The 17,218-nt window shown below is 45.2% G+C and overlaps 1 protein-coding gene across 1 annotated transcript; it reads right to left on the bottom strand.

Moving 5' to 3' along the window:
* Positions 1-2,266: 2,266 nt before the first annotated feature.
* LOC138971877 (CD151 antigen-like) lies at positions 2,267-16,901 on the bottom strand. Its single transcript, XM_070344713.1, has 7 exons — positions 16,323-16,901; positions 7,385-7,576; positions 6,641-6,715; positions 6,180-6,272; positions 4,325-4,516; positions 3,709-3,792; positions 2,267-2,734 (listed from the first exon to the last, which is right to left on the bottom strand). The coding sequence occupies exons 1-7, from the start codon at positions 16,389-16,391 to the stop codon at positions 2,675-2,677; spliced, it is 765 nt and encodes a 254-aa protein (XP_070200814.1). The 5' UTR covers positions 16,392-16,901; the 3' UTR covers positions 2,267-2,674.
* Positions 16,902-17,218: the final 317 nt, after the last annotated feature.

The raw sequence follows: 17,218 nt of genomic DNA, 5'->3' as shown, positions 1-17,218 counted from the left end.
GCATGTATGTGTCACTATTAAACGTGCATTTGTGTGTCACTATTAAACGTGCATTTATGTAGAGGTTACATGCCGAGTCTCAGTGATTATTAAAAACAAGTGGCGTAAGGCGAAAATACAATATTTAGTCAAGTAGCTGTCGAACTCACAGAATGAAACTGAACGCAATGCCATTTTTCAGCAAGACCGTATACTCGTAGCATCGTCAGTCCACCGCTCATGGCAAAGGCAGTGAAATTGACAAGAAGAGCGGGGTAGTAGTTGCGCTAAGAAGGATAGCACGCTTTTCTGTACCTCTCTTTGTTTTAACTTTCTGAGCGTGTTTTTAATCCAAACATATCATATCTATATGTTTTTGGAATCAGGAACCGACAAGGAATAAGAGGAAAGTGTTTTTAAATTGATTTGGACAATTTAATTTTGATAATAATTTTTATATATTTAATTTTCAGAGCTTGTTTTTAATCCGAATATAACATATTTATATGTTTTTGGAATCAGCAAATGATGGAGAATAAGATAAACGTAAATTTGGATCGTTTTATACATTTTTATTTTTTTTTACAATTTTCCGATTTTTAATGACCAAAGTCATTAATTAATTTTTAAGCCACCAAGCTGAAATGCAATACCGAAGTCCGGGCTTCGTCGAAGATTACTTGACCAAAATTTCAACCAATTTGGTTGAAAAATGAGGGCGTGACAGTGCCGCCTCAACTTTCACGAAAAGCCGGATATGACGTCATCAAAGACATTTATCAAAAAAATGAAAAAAACGTTCGGGGATTTCATACCCAGGAACTCTCATGTCAAATTTCATAAAGATCGGTCCAGTAGTTTAGTCTGAATCGCTCTACACACACACACACACACACACACACACACAGACAGACAGACAGACGCACATACACCACGACCCTCGTTTCGATTCCCCCTCGATGTTAAAATATTTAGTCAAAACTTGACTAAATATAATAATGGTCGAAGTTAGCGGATCATGAAAAATGCGAGCTTCAGCGAGCTTTTTCATGACCGCGAACTGAGACCATTATTTTTAATAATCACTGAGACGAGGTGTGTAACCTCTTTATTCCTCCTTTCTTCAGTTATTCAAAGAAAACAGGAGTTTTTGTGCGAAAGTTTGATCGAATCCGAATCCCTCAACCAGTCAACCTGCGCAGGCGATCGATTAATGCGCGGTTGTATAGTTCTGTGCAAATCATTCCATTCTGTTAACACTTCTTGTCAGTTTCCCTGTTTTAGACTAAAATCAAGTACACAGATATGCTGTTATTCTGCTGTGGCGGTAAAGGCAGATATTGTGTGTTCTGTTTATGTTTTAGTATCGTTTAGCATAATGTTCTTTCGTCAAATGGGACTAGCAGACGAACTTTTGCACCCGTGTTCCAACGTTAATTACTGTATGAAGTTCAGTTTTCTGGGGAAAATAGTGTATGAAACCGCTTTATGTTGTTTAAATTGATGAGATGTGTGCATTTGGTTGCGTGTGATCTGTTTATAAAATGAAATATTGTTGAAAACTGACCGTCGGATTGCAGTCAGTGTTGTCGAAGAAACTGCGTCAAAAGAAGGGGAACTACTCTTGTCGGCAAAAGTATGAGTTACTTGCCTTGGGAATTTGCTTGTGATGAACGGTGTGTGCACGGCAGATCTAGATTCAGAAAACAACCTAACTCATGGATTTTATATGGAGATTCATGTGTTCAGGCCTGTAGTTGTTAATTTAAATGCGGTATGTTTGTATTGTTTGCTCCAGAGATGTATATTTCGTACGTATAGAGCGTTCGGAACTTTTCAGTCGCAAAAGTAGTACCAAAACAGAACAGCTTCTCAACCCATTGCACTATCGAGGATTCAGGCTGTTGCTGGCTCGTTATTTGTTTGGTTGCTGGGTCATTATCGAAAAATAACTAGCTCTACAAGTTTACAGAGGTAAAGAAGCAGAGGGGGGAATAAGTGTCACTATTAAACGTGCATTCAGTTTATGTGTCACTATTAAACGTGCATTTGACGGGCGCAGTGGCGTGGTGGTAAGACGTCGGCCTCCTAATCGGGAGGTCGTGAGTTCGAATCCCGGTCGCTGCCGCCTGCTGTGTTAAGAGTGGAGATTTTTCCGATCTCCCAGGTCAACTTATGTGCAGACCTGCTAGTGACTTAACCCCCTTCGTGTGTACACGCAAGCACAAGACCAAGTGCGCACGGAAAAGATCCTGTAATCCATGTCGGAGTTCGGTGGATTATGGAAACACGAAAATACCCAGCATACCTACTCAACGAAAGCGGAGTGAGCTGACTCTGCTCTCAGAGTATAGTGTGGGGAACCCAAATGGGCAAACGAGCTCACACGTAACCAGAAAATTCTGGAACGCTGAAGAAGAAGAAGAAGAAACGTGCATTTATGTGTCACTATTAAACGTGCATTTATGTGTCACTATTAAACGTGCATTTATGTGTCACAATTAGACGTTCCTATAACAAACCTTGCTTGGGGTTTTTTAATCTGAATTTTGGAACGTTAGCAGTCTATTTGTTTTTCGGATTTAATAAGCAAACAACAAAGAGAGGAATCCGCCAGTACACAAAACAGGCCACGGTGCGCCACGTCAGTCTGACATGAAGGAAGAGGTATTGAGTTGTACGTGTGCACACAGCATCAGCTGTACAGGTCTGATAGTGCGTGTTTCAAGCAGCACACTGCTGACAGCGCTAATACCTGCAACACACACAAATCATGGTCACATTCCAACCAACGTGAAAGACTCTGTCTGTCTGTCTGTCTGTCTGTCTGTCTGTCTGTCTGTCTGATTTTGTGTTTGTCTGTCGGTCAATCTGTCTGTCAATCGTCCGTCCGTCCGTTTGTCTGCCTGTCAGACATTCTGTTGGTCCTTCTGCCTTACATACGTGGGGTGTTCTGAAAGTCCTTAGAACTCCCAGCTCCTGACAATGCCTCATGATATTTACAATGACGTATACACACTGCAATCTTTCATCGGCGATGACACAACATTTCACGTATCTCGAAGTTTCTTCTGGAAAGAAAACAGCCCTTAAAGAGGACACATCGATTGTTGAAAATGTGATCTGACACAAGATTCTAAGGGTACACAAGCGTTGCAGACCGTGGGTGCCCATGCTCTTTCTAGTGTGCAAAACTGAGTGGGTATGTCTCGAATGGTGCATACAAATGCTCTCCGAGTGTGACTATAGAGAGTGGAAAGTAGCTTCTGGGAAGGTGGTCACAGGCGATGGGGACTTGGGTCTATCAATCTGACCCCCGCGCAATACATCAATCAGTCGTTTGGATGTTCCTAAACGGCTCCACCCGTACCAACTATTGATGATCTCGAAACAGCCCATAAGCTCTCTCACTCAATAGACCAATTCAGGAAGAGAACAGAATTTGGGGCTTTACGTCCTCACAGGTAATTTTCTATGAGGGACAAGTATCATGTGGTGATATGCTAGAGAATTCCGGAAATAACACTGTCGGCTTTTTCTATCCGGGTTTTGGAAGAGCTGCTTTCCCTTATTTCGTCCTTGCTTTTCCGTAGACACATCGAGCCAAGCTTCACTTGACATAGTAGGCTTGCCACCTCAGTGTTTTTATGGAAACAAGTGAAAGTCAAAGTTTACAAACCCATAACAACTTGACAGTTATTTCCGAACATCGTCAGTTTCCCCTCTTACCAAGGTGGCCGCTACGCCCGAAGAAGACCAACCAGCGATGACGTAGATGTGTTGGAGCCAGTCAACCAGCGCCTCCTTGCATCCCTGCACACAGAAACCTCACTCAGAAAACGGCACTGTTCGCTTGTCAAACTAACTTACTTGAGGCTTCGATTATCATGTCTGATTTAAAATGAATTCTTGCATCTTTGTCAGCACACATAAAGCTAGCTCACTTCATTTCATGAGAACCGCTCTGTTCTGCTCTACATGCATTATTTACTGAATATTTTTAATTGAAAATGTGTCCAAAAATCCAGAAATCCGTGTTATGCAAATTCGGCCGTTCACTGAGTTGGTTTTAGACACAAAGACCACATATATTCACGTGCAATCCGTAGTTAAATGGCCTTCAAAGTAAGAATCCATTGCGTTGGATACTACGTTTGCGACTATCTGTTGCCGTTGAGTAGCCTATATATATCATAACACTCCAGTGAACAGTTTTTTTCAATGAATAATTTATGAAAGATATTTAATGCCCCACGAGAGGCTTCTCTAGGCGATCAATGGAGCTGAAAAATATGTGCAATATATAACAAATCATATATACGATATATGTAATCATCGTTCTCACCGTTTGATAAAGCAGATTTGGATGTGATAAACTTCCATCAGCGTTGCCAAGGTTACAGCCCGTGTTGTTGTGACGTATGACACAACACGAGTAAGGCGCCACCTGGCGGGAAAGGCTTGAAGGTGCTATAACGCTGGTGTAGAATGGTGCCGTTAACCAGTCACTGTAGCTGTTAGCACCACAGCAGGAATACTGTGGAAATTAAAGTGTTATTTTTTTTACAACTCAAGCGGAGGTTTCCTTTACATTGATTGATCATTCTGATAATCATCGGTCCACGCTATCGCTCATGTCTCTCTAACAGGATGCATAGTAAGTTACTTTGCAGAGGAAGGGGAAAGAAGCGGAGCTAAAAGCCGAAATCTATCAAAACAAGACTACAGAGTTATCTTCCGTATGTTTTTCGCTAATGTTTCTGATAAAAAACGAAATCGATTTCCGAATGACTGACTTCGACAGTGATTTCCGTTCTGTTCTTCACAGATATGATAGAGACATCGTTCTAAGGTCAAAACAAGTCGAAATTTTGAGACTGCTGTGGGAAGGAGACCGTGATATTGTTGCATCACTCCCAACTGGTTACGGAAAAAGTATCGTCCGCTCCGTAGCCATTTTGTTATGATCACGTGACAAAATTGATTATCACGTGACACTTTTGCCATATTTAGAGTTGTTTGCACAGTAAATACATCCGCGAAAGATAGCTCGCTTGAAACTGTCTTACATAACAATTCCTTTGTAATTAAAAAATTACACAACACCATGAAACATCATTATCGACGATTGCGAATCTGCTTAAATCAATAACACATTACGAAAAGCTCTAAATATGTTAAAAAAAAAAATCGATTTCCTCTCCAGAGAAGGAAAACAAAGGCATCCTGTCAGGGATAAATGAGACCCGAAGGGAAGGAACTCATTTTGACCTGAGTTCAGGATGATTGATTGGTATACTAATAATCAATTTAGCAAAATAGATACGTATTGTAATGATGGCGAGGACATACATTTATGGCTTAAATCATTCATTAGTTTCGTACCCCAAATACAAACATTCATGCCCGTGTCATTTCATTAAAACTTTATAAGCCATTAACGGCGCTCCACTTGGCTATCTGGCACGCATTTTGGTTAAAAGATTTCTTTTACAAGGGTCACGTGACAGCCGCCAAAGTAAGGATACCCCCAAAATAGACCTGACAAAAATGTAAGGTACCAACAAACAAAAAAATCGACGAAAATTCAGAATATGCACAACTTGGCAATTTTTACATACGAGGAGAAAGCCAAATCAATTATCTGTCCAGAACTTGCTAGTTTGTGTGTGTGTGTGTGTGTGTGTGTGTGTGTGTGTGTGTGTGTGTGTGTGTGTGTGCGTGCGTGCGTGCGTGCGTGCGTGCGTGCGTGCGTGCGTGCGTGCGTGCGTGCGTGCGTGCGTGCGTGCGTGCGTGCGTGCGTGTGTGTGTGTGTGTGTGTGTGTGTGTGTGTGTGGCTTTCTTGCGTATTTCTTGTGTCATGCTATTCCCACTGATGTAGGTGTCGATTGTATAAGCAGTGAAAAAGGGAGGTTTTTGCGTCAATTTTGATGGGTACCATGAGAAAAAGCCCTGTATTTCGGTAATGACTTGGTGGATCTCTTCGAAACTTTCAGGATCTGATGCTTACATACGAGACGTACTTCCGGTAAAATGTTGTATCATTACAGATATTTACTCAGATAATATGGAATCTTTCCGTGGATAATGTTTGAAAATCAGTCACAGGCGATACATACCCGGACAGTGTCAGGCTTATAACTTTGGAAGCGATCTGAGGGCCTCTTTTCTTATGTATTATCCCTTTAACATCTTCTTACCTCTTTGTGTATTGAATCCATCACTTGTGAAATATCTTTTTTGGAATATTCTTGCACTGTGTTGTTCAGCATCACGCCTAGTTTTGCGTCTGCCTGAAAACAATGGACGGCCGTTTGGAGTTGCAGGTTCAATCACCAAATAGTAAAACCACATTTGTGTTACATGGGTCACGTAAAACCACATTATGTTTGAAATAGCTTAACCTTATGTAAAGAAATTTAAACGTGAAGCAATTGGTAGTTTAAGCTAGCATTTAGCAATATACTATACAATATGTTTTTTTAGAAAAAAACGAACTTGTAAAAAAAATAGAGTGATTTTTTTTCACAGTCTAAAATTGAAAAAATATGCGCCAGGCTTTCCGGGTATTTGGGAATCTTACTTGGAATTTTGGGAGGGGACTCTACATTATAAGTATTGTGATAAAAAAAAGAACAAATAAAAAAGGTGAGATATTTACCTTGTCGTAGGTGAGAAAGCACAAGACCGTAGCCGTCACTTCCATCGCACACACAAGCACCAGCAGCACAGAATACTAACAAAGACAAAAACCACATCACCACATTCAAATAAATATACTTCATTCATTGCTTCCATTCATAACATCGTCAAGAAAGTTAAAAAAGAAAAGATATCTGTACTCACCAATACAAGAACAGCACAAGACAGTAAGAATTTTTGCTTATGTAAGCTTCATCAGGAACAAACAATTTAGATATCGTCAATAAAAAAAAACACATTAAGAAATTAACATAGCCAAATTATGTATTGCATCCTTGAATGCAGGGAATGAAAATAAATGAAAATACGGTTTTCATGATTTTTTGTCAGTGCTGCACCACGTAAGAAAAAGATCATGAAGCAAAATAAGCACAAGCCACCAATTATGCCACACACACACACACAGACACACACACACACACACACAGACACACACAAATATATGAAGTAACCCACTTTCGCGTGTTGATCGAACCAGAGACATACATACGAACGCAAGAAGGTCTTTGACATACAGTATCAAATCGTCGACGTAGAAATAATAACTATAACTTATTATACAAATTTAGCACCATCAATAATCTTACTTTCACCACATCTGCATATTATTCCTTTATGTTTCATCATTTCTGAATAGGAAATAAATCAAAAACTTTTCTTTTTTAAAAGTCAATCATTGATTCTCAGGTTTTTTTTCACATACCAAAACAAGCAGACGTCTGTTTTGGTTGAGACCGCCGAGACATCCCAACAGTCCCGCTAGCACCGAAGCGCCCCCTGCCGAGGTGACGATGTAGGCAGGGACAGCGAACTCTTCCCTGTCCAACACCGGGTTGTAGTCATCTAAGACAATAAGCAGCCATATACCCATCCCTATCATGCCTGGACCCGTTATCTGCACACAAGAGCATTGCAATCAAAAGAAAGATGGATTCAGGTTTTAAAAAACCAAGTGTAATGAGATATGATACCGATACATGCGCAGCCTAGCGGCGACTTTACAAGTAAGATGGAAAGTGATATTGCCATTTAATGTGTTATTCGCGATGTTGACACTAAATGTTGCGTCTGTAGCTGTCTTGGTATGGTGCCGTTTTGTGTTATTCGCGATGTTGACACTAAATGTTGCGTCTTTATCTGTCTTGGTATGGTGCCGTTTTGTGTTATTCGCGATGTTGACACTAAATGTTGCGTCTTTATCTGTCTTGGTATGGTGCCGTTTTGTGTTATTCGCGATGTTGACACTAAATGTTGCGTCTTTATCTGTCTTGGTATGGTGCCGTTTTGTGTTTGTTTCTCAGCCGCCAGACTTGGCGAGTGAGAAGCGAGTGTGGCGAGGAAATAGCGTTTCTTGAGAACTTCTCACCGCGAGAAACGCTAGGATTTGGCGAAAGTATAGCATGCCTAGTTGGAAGTGGCCCTAGATGCTGTTGACATTTTGCGTTTGGCCGAGGGGTATTTTGGGAGAAAAAAAGGTACATTTGCCGGGTCACAGTAAGGGGGGGGGGGGGGGGGGAGGGGCTTCGTGAACCCAGGACCGCCCTCAGATCCAGCCACTGCAGGACCATGATTGAGTAAAACGCAAAATTACTAATTCCTCTAATTCCTCTAATTCCTCTAATCATTTCACCTGTATCTGTTTTTCATGGGTCTAATACTACAAAATGATCCCGCAAGCAATTACAGCCTTTTCTCACAGACGGACTGTAGTGCTCTCTCCATGTCTACATTCCAAGCAAAGCCACACGTCGCACAGTAACTGGACCAGTCAAACCGGCATCACGCAGACGATGGACTGACCATGCGGGACTTCATGAAAGCCCAGTTTACATGATATGCCTTCCTATCTCCCCGCCAACAGTGTCCGGTCTGCGTCCAGTTGGAGTCTGGACAATCGCCGACCGGTGTAAATGGCGTGGAGGAGTGTTTGCACGATCTGGTTAAAGGCACTGTCCTTCTCCTTCACCGTCCTAGATCCGGTCAGTTTGACGTGGGACAAGACCATCCCTCCACTTGGTCACCTACCAGAAATGAAACAGCCTGGCTACTCTCTGTGCACAGTGGAGTGTGTGTGTGTGTGTGTGTGTGTGTGTGTGTGTGTGTGTGTGTGTGTGTGTGTGTGTGTGTGTGGATGATTTAATTCATCAACAATTTCAATTAACAACAGCAAGCATTTAGGGTGTTGATTTTCGGTATTTGTCTAAGTGGAGGGATGGTCTTATCCCATGTACAAACCTGGCCACATGTCAGATGGTGAGTCGCGCTGTTTTCACGAGATGGAGCGTGCCTTTGAGGATGGGAAGACTGTGACATGGATGTTATTATAGGAAAACGGGTTGATGTCTCATAAACCGGGTTGATGCAGTTCATACTTTCACGTTAGCTGTGCACGTTTGTTCAATTGTACAGCATGCTTTGTTTTGACCGATGCATGTGATGTAAGAATACTTTTCTTTTTCTATTAAACTCAAGAACAGCAGAAAATAGTGATTGTCGTGTGTGTGTGTGTGTGTGTGTGTGTGTGTGTGTGTGTGTGTGTGTGTGCGTGCGTGTGTGTGTGTGTGTGTGTCTGTGCGTGCGTGCGTGCGTGTGTGTGTGTGCGTGTGTGTGTGTCTGTGCGTGCGTGCGTGTGTGTGTGTGCGTGTGCGTGTGTGTGTGTGTGTGTGTGTGTCTGTGCGTGCGTGCGTGTGTGTGTGCGCGTGTGTGTGTGTGTGTGTGTGTGAGTGTGTGTGTGTGTGTGTGTGTGTATGAGTACGCGTGTGTCGCCTGTTTCTGTCTGTCTGTCTCTTTTTGCATCTACATCATTGTGACCCCATGTTGATCTTTAGTTGACCCAAACCCAATTTGACTCAGCTCGAAAAAACTCTCTTATGAGACAAGTCGAGAATCTGTTGGTGCATCCCTTCCCCTCCTTATCGCTGAAACAACCGGTATTTAGCGTCAAAACACAGGTGTAAATCGGGCACAGGTAAACAAGGGCTCAAAGCCTTCTTCCTTTTGCTCGGCTCATGAATTAGGTCAGTCGACAATTAAACACCTGTTGGGCTGTGACTAATGATAATAAAGTTACACAATTTGGTTTTCGTTTTTGGTCTATTCTCCTTCTTGGGTTTTGGTTTTTGTTTGTTTATTTGTTGCTGTTGTTCTTTTTGTTCTTCTTCGCGGGTCGTCTCATTTATTTTTCACTGCCACTCTATCTATCTGTCTGTCTGTCTGTCTTTCTGTCTGCCGTCTGTCTGACTGACCGTTTTCTTGCCTCTGCATTTACTAGAGTTGCTGCTGCATCGTTCCTCCTATTCAAACTGCAACTTATTTATTTATTCCTCTTTATATCTATTGACATATATTTATGCATGCATGCTTTTAATTATTTATTTATTTACTGATGTGGCCTCTTTTCCCGTTCTCCGTTTTCCATCTGATTCAGCGCTCTCTCATTCAATCTGCGGCCCCAGGAGGTTTGTTGTGGCGACACACGGAAGCTGGGAAGTAGCGGTGTATACTCAGCGCACTTGGCAACGCAACACTCCACGGACAGTCGGCCAATGATGGCTTGTTGGGAGGACTACGACAACTCATATCAGTAACGGACACGATGGCTTACTCTTTTCCTCGCCCCTTTTTTTCCGTCCTTTAAAGGCAGAGACCTTCCCGTGTAGTTCGACTCGTCACCTCCAGAAAACCATCCCTCCGTACCAACATTCAACACACTCGGTACTCTCAGTAAACAGTGGCAATGTTTTTTATTATTTTTTTATTTCGTAAAAGACACTAGTGTTTTATTTCTTTAAAAAAGATTTTGTTTTAAAGAAATGAATTCATAAAATAGATACCAACTCACATCAGCAAGCAGTCAGAGTGTTTTTTGTGCTTTTCTTTTTAGGTTGCCAAGCACATCAATGTGAGGCGTTTAAGAAACATGACTGTGAACAATTATCATTACGGACATGAAAATAAACCCATCAACATGTTGACATGAAGCACATAAATAATGGTCCTATGTAGCCCTTGAAGTGTTTGACAAAGTACAGATATATCTTGGTAGCACAAGACAGGGGATGAGAAGAAGAGAGAGCGAGAAGGACAGTTGACTGACTATTAGGGTTGAACGTCCTCTTAGACCAGTTGGCCTATATTGGGACAGGTATTGGTAATATGCTGAAGATATGGTGTGATACTTTGACTCGAACAAGCCCGCTGTGGCTGTCTCCTTCGACACACTAGCATTGGGGTTGTCTCGGCAAAGTATCGAAATACGATCATGATAATCAGAGACGAGAGATGATGCATGCATGTCTTCGTGTTTTCCAAGCCCTGAGACTGTTGCTTGGGATCTTCTTCGTGCGCATGTGTGCACACGGACGGGGGTGTTCGGACACCGAAGAGAGTCTGCACAAAGTTGACTGCGAGAAAAGGACAATTGTCGAATAAGAGAGAACGAGAGGCAGAGAGAACGAGAGGCAGAGAGAACGAGAGGAGAGAACGAGAGGCAGAGAGAACGAGAGGCAGAGAGAACGAGAGGCAGAGAGAACGAGAGGCAGAGAGAACGAGAGGCAGAGAACGAGAGGAGAGAACGAGAGGCAGAGAGAACGAGAGGCAGAGAACGAGAGGAGAGAACGAGAGGCAGAGAGAACGAGAGGCAGAGAGAACGAGAGGAGAGAACGAGAGGCAGAGAGAACGAGAGGCAGAGAACGAGAGGCAGAGAGAACGAGAGGAGAGAACGAGAGGCAGAGAGAACGAGAGGAGAGAACGAGAGGCAGAGAGAACGAGAGGCAGAGAGAACGAGAGGAGAGAACGAGAGGCAGAGAGAACGAGAGGCAGAGAGAACGAGAGGAGAGAACGAGAGGCAGAGAGAACGAGAGGCAGAGAGAACGAGAGGAGAGAACGAGAGGCAGAGAGAACGAGAGGCAGAGAGAACGAGAGGCAGAGAGAACGAGAGGCAGAGAGAACGAGAGGCAGAGAGAACAGAGAGAACGAGAGGCAGAGAGAACGAGAGGCAGAGAACGAGAGGCAGAGAGAACAGAGAGAACGAGAGGCAGAGAGAACGAGAGGCAGAGAGAACGAGTGGCAGAGAGAACGAGAGGCAGAGAGAACAGAGAGAACGAGAGGCAGAGAGAACGAGAGGCAGAGAACGAGAGGCAGAGAACGAGAGGCAGAGAGAACGAGAGGCAGAGAACGAGAGGCAGAGAGAACGAGAGGCAGAGAGAACAGAGAGAACGAGAGGCAGAGAGAACGAGAGGCAGAGAGAACGAGAGGAGAGAACGAGAGGCAGAGAACGAGAGGCAGAGAGAACAGAGAGAACAGAGAGAACGAGAGGCAGAGAGAACAGAGAGAACGAGAGGCAGAGAGAACGAGAGGCAGAGAGAACGAGAGGAGAGAACGAGAGGCAGAGAACGAGAGGCAGAGAGAACGAGAGGAGAGAACGAGAGGAGAGAACGAGAGGCAGAGAACGAGAGGCAGAGAGAACGAGAGGCAGAGGGAACAGAGAGAACGAGAGGCAGAGAGAACGAGAGGCAGAGAGAACGAGAGGCAGAGAGAACGAGAGGCAGAGAGAACGAGAGGCAGAGAACGAGAGGCAGAGAGAACGAGAGGCAGAGAGAACGAGAGGCAGAGAGAACGAGAGGCAGAGAACGAGAGGCAGAGAGAACGAGAGGCAGAGAGAACGAGAGGCAGAGAGAACGAGAGGCAGAGAGAACGAGAGGCAGAGAGAACGAGAGGAGAGAACGAGAGGCAGAGAGAACGAGAGGCAGAGAACGAGAGGCAGAGAGAACGAGAGGCAGAGAGAACAGAGAGAACGAGAGGCAGAGAGAACGAGAGGCAGAGAACGAGAGGCAGAGAACGAGAGGCAGAGAGAACGAGAGGCAGAGAACGAGAGACAGAGAACGAGAGGCAGAGAACGAGAGGCAGAGAGAACGAGAGGCAGAGAGAACGAGAGGCAGAGAGAACGAGAGGCAGAGAGAACGAGAGACAGAGAACGAGAGGCAGAGAACGAGAGGCAGAGAACGAGAGGCAGAGAGAACGAGAGGCAGAGAACGAGAGGCAGAGAGAACGAGAGGCAGAGAACGAGAGGCAGAGAGAACAGAGAGAACGAGAGGCAGAGAGAACGAGAGGCAGAGAACGAGAGGCAGAGAGAACGAGAGGCAGAGAGAACGAGAGGCAGAGAACGAGAGGCAGAGAGAACGAGAGGCAGAGAACGAGAGGCAGAGAACGAGAGGCAGAGAGAACGAGAGGCAGAGAACGAGAGGCAGAGAGAACAGAGAGAACGAGAGGCAGAGAGAACGAGAGGCAGAGAACGAGAGGCAGAGAACGAGAGGCAGAGAGAACGAGAGGCAGAGAACGAGAGGCAGAGAACGAGAGGCAGAGAGAACAGAGAGAACGAGAGGCAGAGAGAACGAGAGGCAGAGAACGAGAGGCAGAGAACGAGAGGCAGAGAGAACGAGAGGCAGAGAACGAGAGACAGAGAACGAGAGGCAGAGAACGAGAGGCAGAGAGAACGAGAGGCAGAGAGAACGAGAGGCAGAGAGAACGAGAGGCAGAGAGAACGAGAGACAGAGAACGAGAGGCAGAGAACGAGAGGCAGAGAACGAGAGGCAGAGAGAACGAGAGGCAGAGAACGAGAGGCAGAGAGAACGAGAGGCAGAGAACGAGAGGCAGAGAGAACAGAGAGAACGAGAGGCAGAGAGAACGAGAGGCAGAGAACGAGAGGCAGAGAGAACGAGAGGCAGAGAGAACGAGAGGCAGAGAACGAGAGGCAGAGAGAACGAGAGGCAGAGAACGAGAGGCAGAGAACGAGAGGCAGAGAGAACGAGAGGCAGAGAACGAGAGGCAGAGAGAACAGAGAGAACGAGAGGCAGAGAGAACGAGAGGCAGAGAACGAGAGGCAGAGAACGAGAGGCAGAGAGAACGAGAGGCAGAGAACGAGAGGCAGAGAACGAGAGGCAGAGAGAACAGAGAGAACGAGAGGCAGAGAGAACGAGAGGCAGAGAGAACAGAGAGAACGAGAGGCAGAGAGAACGAGAGGCAGAGAACGAGAGGCAGAGAACGAGAGGCAGAGAACGAGAGGCAGAGAACGAGAGGCAGAGAACGAGAGGCAGAGAACGAGAGGCAGAGAGAACGAGAGGCAGAGAACGAGAGGCAGAGAACGAGAGGCAGAGAACGAGAGGCAGAGAATGAGAGGCAGAGAGAACAGAGAGAACGAGAGGCAGAGAGAACGAAGGAAAGTGGGGGAGAGAGAAGACAGCACGCACATTAAAATCAAAGTCAGAGTGTTGACTTTTTTCTACCAGTGACCAAACGGATAGGTGATCTTACCCCATGTAAAAGCCTGGCCAGGTGTGAGGTAGCGAGCCGACCTGTTTTAACAGGAAGGAGTGTGTCTTGAGGTAGCGAGCCGACCTGTTTTAACAGGAAGGAGTGTGTCTTGAGGTAGCGAGCCGACCTGTTTTAACAGGAAGGAGTGTGTCTTGATGTAGCGAGCCGACCTGTTTTAACAGGAAGGAGTGTGTCTTGAGGTAGCGAGCCGACCTGTTTTAACAGGAAGGAGTGTGTCTTGAGGTAGCGAGCCGACCTGTTTTAACAGGAAGGAGTGTGTCTTGATGTAGCGAGCCGACCTGTTTTAACAGGAAGGAGTGTGTCTTGAGGTAGCGAGCCGACCTGTTTTAACAGGAAGGAGTGTGTCTTGAGGTAGCGAGCCGACCTGTTTTAACAGGAAGGAGTGTGTCTTGAGGTAGCGAGCCGACCTGTTTTAACAGGAAGGAGTGTGTCTTGATGTAGCGAGCCGACCTGTTTTAACAGGAAGGGGTGTGTCTTGAGGTAGCGAGCCGACCTGTTTTAACAGGAAGGAGTGTGTCTTGAGGTAGCGAGCCGACCTGTTTTAACAGGAAGGAGTGTGTCTTGAGGTAGCGAGCCGACCTGTTTTAACAGGAAGGAGTGTGTCTTGAGGTAGCGAGCCGACCTGTTTTAACAGGAAGGAGTGTGTCTTGAGGTAGCGAGCCGACCTGTTTTAACAGGAAGGAGTGTGTCTTGAAGTAGCGAGCCGACCTGTTTTAACAGGAAGGAGTGTGTCTTGAGGTAGCGAGCCGACCTGTTTTAACAGGATGGAGTGTGTCTTGAGGTAGCGAGCCGACCTGTTTTAACAGGTAGGAGTGTGTCTTGAGGTAGCGAGCCGACCTGTTTTAACAGGATGGAGTGTGTCTTGAGGTAGCGAGCCGACCTGTTTTAACAGGAAGGAGTGTGTCTTGAGGTAGCGAGCCGACCTGTTTTAACAGGAAGGAGTGTGTCTTGAGGTAGCGAGCCGACCTGTTTTAACAGGAAGGAGTGTGTCTTGAGGTAGCGAGCCGACCTGTTTTAACAGGAAGGAGTGTGTCTTGAGGTAGCGAGTCGACCTGTTTTAACAGGAAGGAGTGTGTCTTGAGGTAGCGAGCCGATCTGTTTTAACAGGAAGGAGTGTGTCTTGAGGTAGCGAGCCGACCTGTTTTAACAGGAAGGAGTGTGTCTTGAGGTAGCGAGCCGACCTGTTTTAACAGGATGGAGTGTGTCTTGAGGTAGCGAGCCGACCTGTTTTAACAGGATGGAGTGTGTCTTGAGGTAGCGAGCCGACCTGTTTTAACAGGAAGGAGTGTGTCTTGAGGTAGCGAGCCGACCTGTTTTAACAGGTAGGAGTGTGTCTTGAGGTAGCGAGCCGACCTGTTTTAACAGGATGGAGTGTGCCTTGAAGCCTTTCCCTCCCCTCACATTGCGAGTGTTATGTTGATCCCCACTTATGGAAGCTACATGATAAGTATGAGGGGGAAGGTGTAACATGTTTGTGGTGATGAGGTGCTGAAAACGTATTGTAGGCTATTTATAGCTGATAAGTGTACCGCAAAACTGAAACGCCAAAGTTGCGTTCTTTAGGGCTAAAGGGATAATGATGAATACAGGCAGACGATGAATACAGGCAGACGATGAATACAGGCAGACGATGAATACAGGCAGACGATGAATACAGGCAGACGATGAATACAGGCAGACGATGAATACAGGTATCGAGTCTGAGTCAAATTTATCCACTCCATTTAAAATCCAAGTCTAAAGTGTGTGTGGTGTGTGATGTGTGTGTGTGTGTGTGATGTGTGTGTGAGTGTGTGTGTGTGTGTGTGTGTGTGTGCTTGTGTGTGTGTGTGTGTGTGTGTATGTGTGAGTGTGAGTGTGTGTGTGTGCGTGTGTGTGTGTGTGAGTGTGTGTGTGTGTGAGTGTGAGTGTGTGTGTGTGTATGTGTGTGTGTGTGAGTGTGTGTGTGTGTGTGTGTGTGTGTGTGTGAGTGTGTGTATGTGTGTGTGTGTGTGTGTGTGTGTGTGTGAGTGTGTCTTTCTGTGTGTGTGTCAGTGTGTGTGTGTGTGTGTGTGTGTGTGTGTGTGTGTGTGTGTGTGTTTGTGATCACCATCATTATTATTATCATCATTATCGTCGTTGTTGTTATCCTTATCTTCATCCGTCATCATTTGTAACTCAACTCAAGAAATTAATAAATCACTGTGAGAACTCGAGAACGCCTTACTCGTGTTATCAATCGTTTGATTAAACAGGTTCCGCTTTTTCTTAAAATGTACCCCCCCCCCCCCCCAATCCAATATCAGGCATCTGACAACTGACACACTTACCCAGAAGAAGGCGTTGTAGAGCACCACAACTCGACGAAGGCACGCGTTCTCAACAATAGGTTTTCCCATGATGAACTGATGGATGGTGTTGCAAAGGCGGCAGGGTGTTTGCCTGTTTGCTTACGTGTGCATGTTCACAGTCAACACTTGTGTGAAGCTCATTGGCTGATGCTGACAATGTCTTCCTTGACCATACGTGAGCCAAACTAGCACTGGAACGTTGGAATTGTCGTCACACAATATGATTTCACTGTCGATTCTTTCTCTTCAAAATACAGCGATTCTGTCAGTGACGATTCCACATTGACGAAAAATTTAAACACAAAGCTCCTTGTAGTCAGTTTGGGCTTCAACTTTTTGTCTGAATGGTTTCAGTTCTCATTTTCCCAGTACACAGAAAGAGCAAGCTGTTTGAACACAGCCACAGACTGAACCACATCAGCCACAGACTGAACCACATCAGCCACAGACTGAACCACATCAGACCGTGTGCACCCTGTGCTGATAGTAGGCACTGTCAGACAGCTGTGCGAAATACTTCCCTGTCAACCAACCTCCCCCTCTCTCGTTGTGACACCAGTGGTGACATGGACACCCGTACCCGCTTCACAGTACAGACACAAACACACAGATTAGAGCGGGTTGATAGTGGAGTGAGGGCCCCTACTTCTCCACAACAAGACTCCTTAAAGATGCCCTCCTAACTATGGAAACCAGTATGTAAGAAATGGTCGGGGTTCAGTGTTTTAAAGGAACCTTCCTTCTTGTGTTCATGATTCGATAAGCTTAAAGGCATACCGGAGCAACGCAACACTCAAGAAGGAGTGTGTCTCCAAACCCCAACAGGTCTGTACAGGATTTTAAATGGAATAAGAGTGTCCTACCACTCGAACACA

The sequence above is a fragment of the Littorina saxatilis genome, linkage group LG7 (assembly GCF_037325665.1).
Source record: "Littorina saxatilis isolate snail1 linkage group LG7, US_GU_Lsax_2.0, whole genome shotgun sequence".
NCBI classification, from domain to species: Eukaryota; Metazoa; Mollusca; class Gastropoda; order Littorinimorpha; family Littorinidae; genus Littorina; species Littorina saxatilis.
The sequence above is the reverse complement of the archived record's forward strand: the minus strand, read 5'-3'. Positions and strand labels throughout refer to the sequence as shown.

Excerpts from the sequence above, each read along its gene's own strand:
- LOC138971877 (XM_070344713.1), bottom strand. The coding sequence starts at position 16,391 with ATGGGAAAACCTATTGTTGAGAACGCGTGCCTTCGTCGAGTTGTGGTG. Across the intron at positions 6,716-7,384 it reads ACAGACGTCTGCTTGTTTTG|TATTCTGTGCTGCTGGTGCT; the intron begins GTATGTGAAAAA and ends TGTCTTTGTTAG. Across the intron at positions 4,517-6,179 it reads TGGATTCAATACACAAAGAG|TATTCCTGCTGTGGTGCTAA; the intron begins GTAAGAAGATGT and ends TAATTTCCACAG.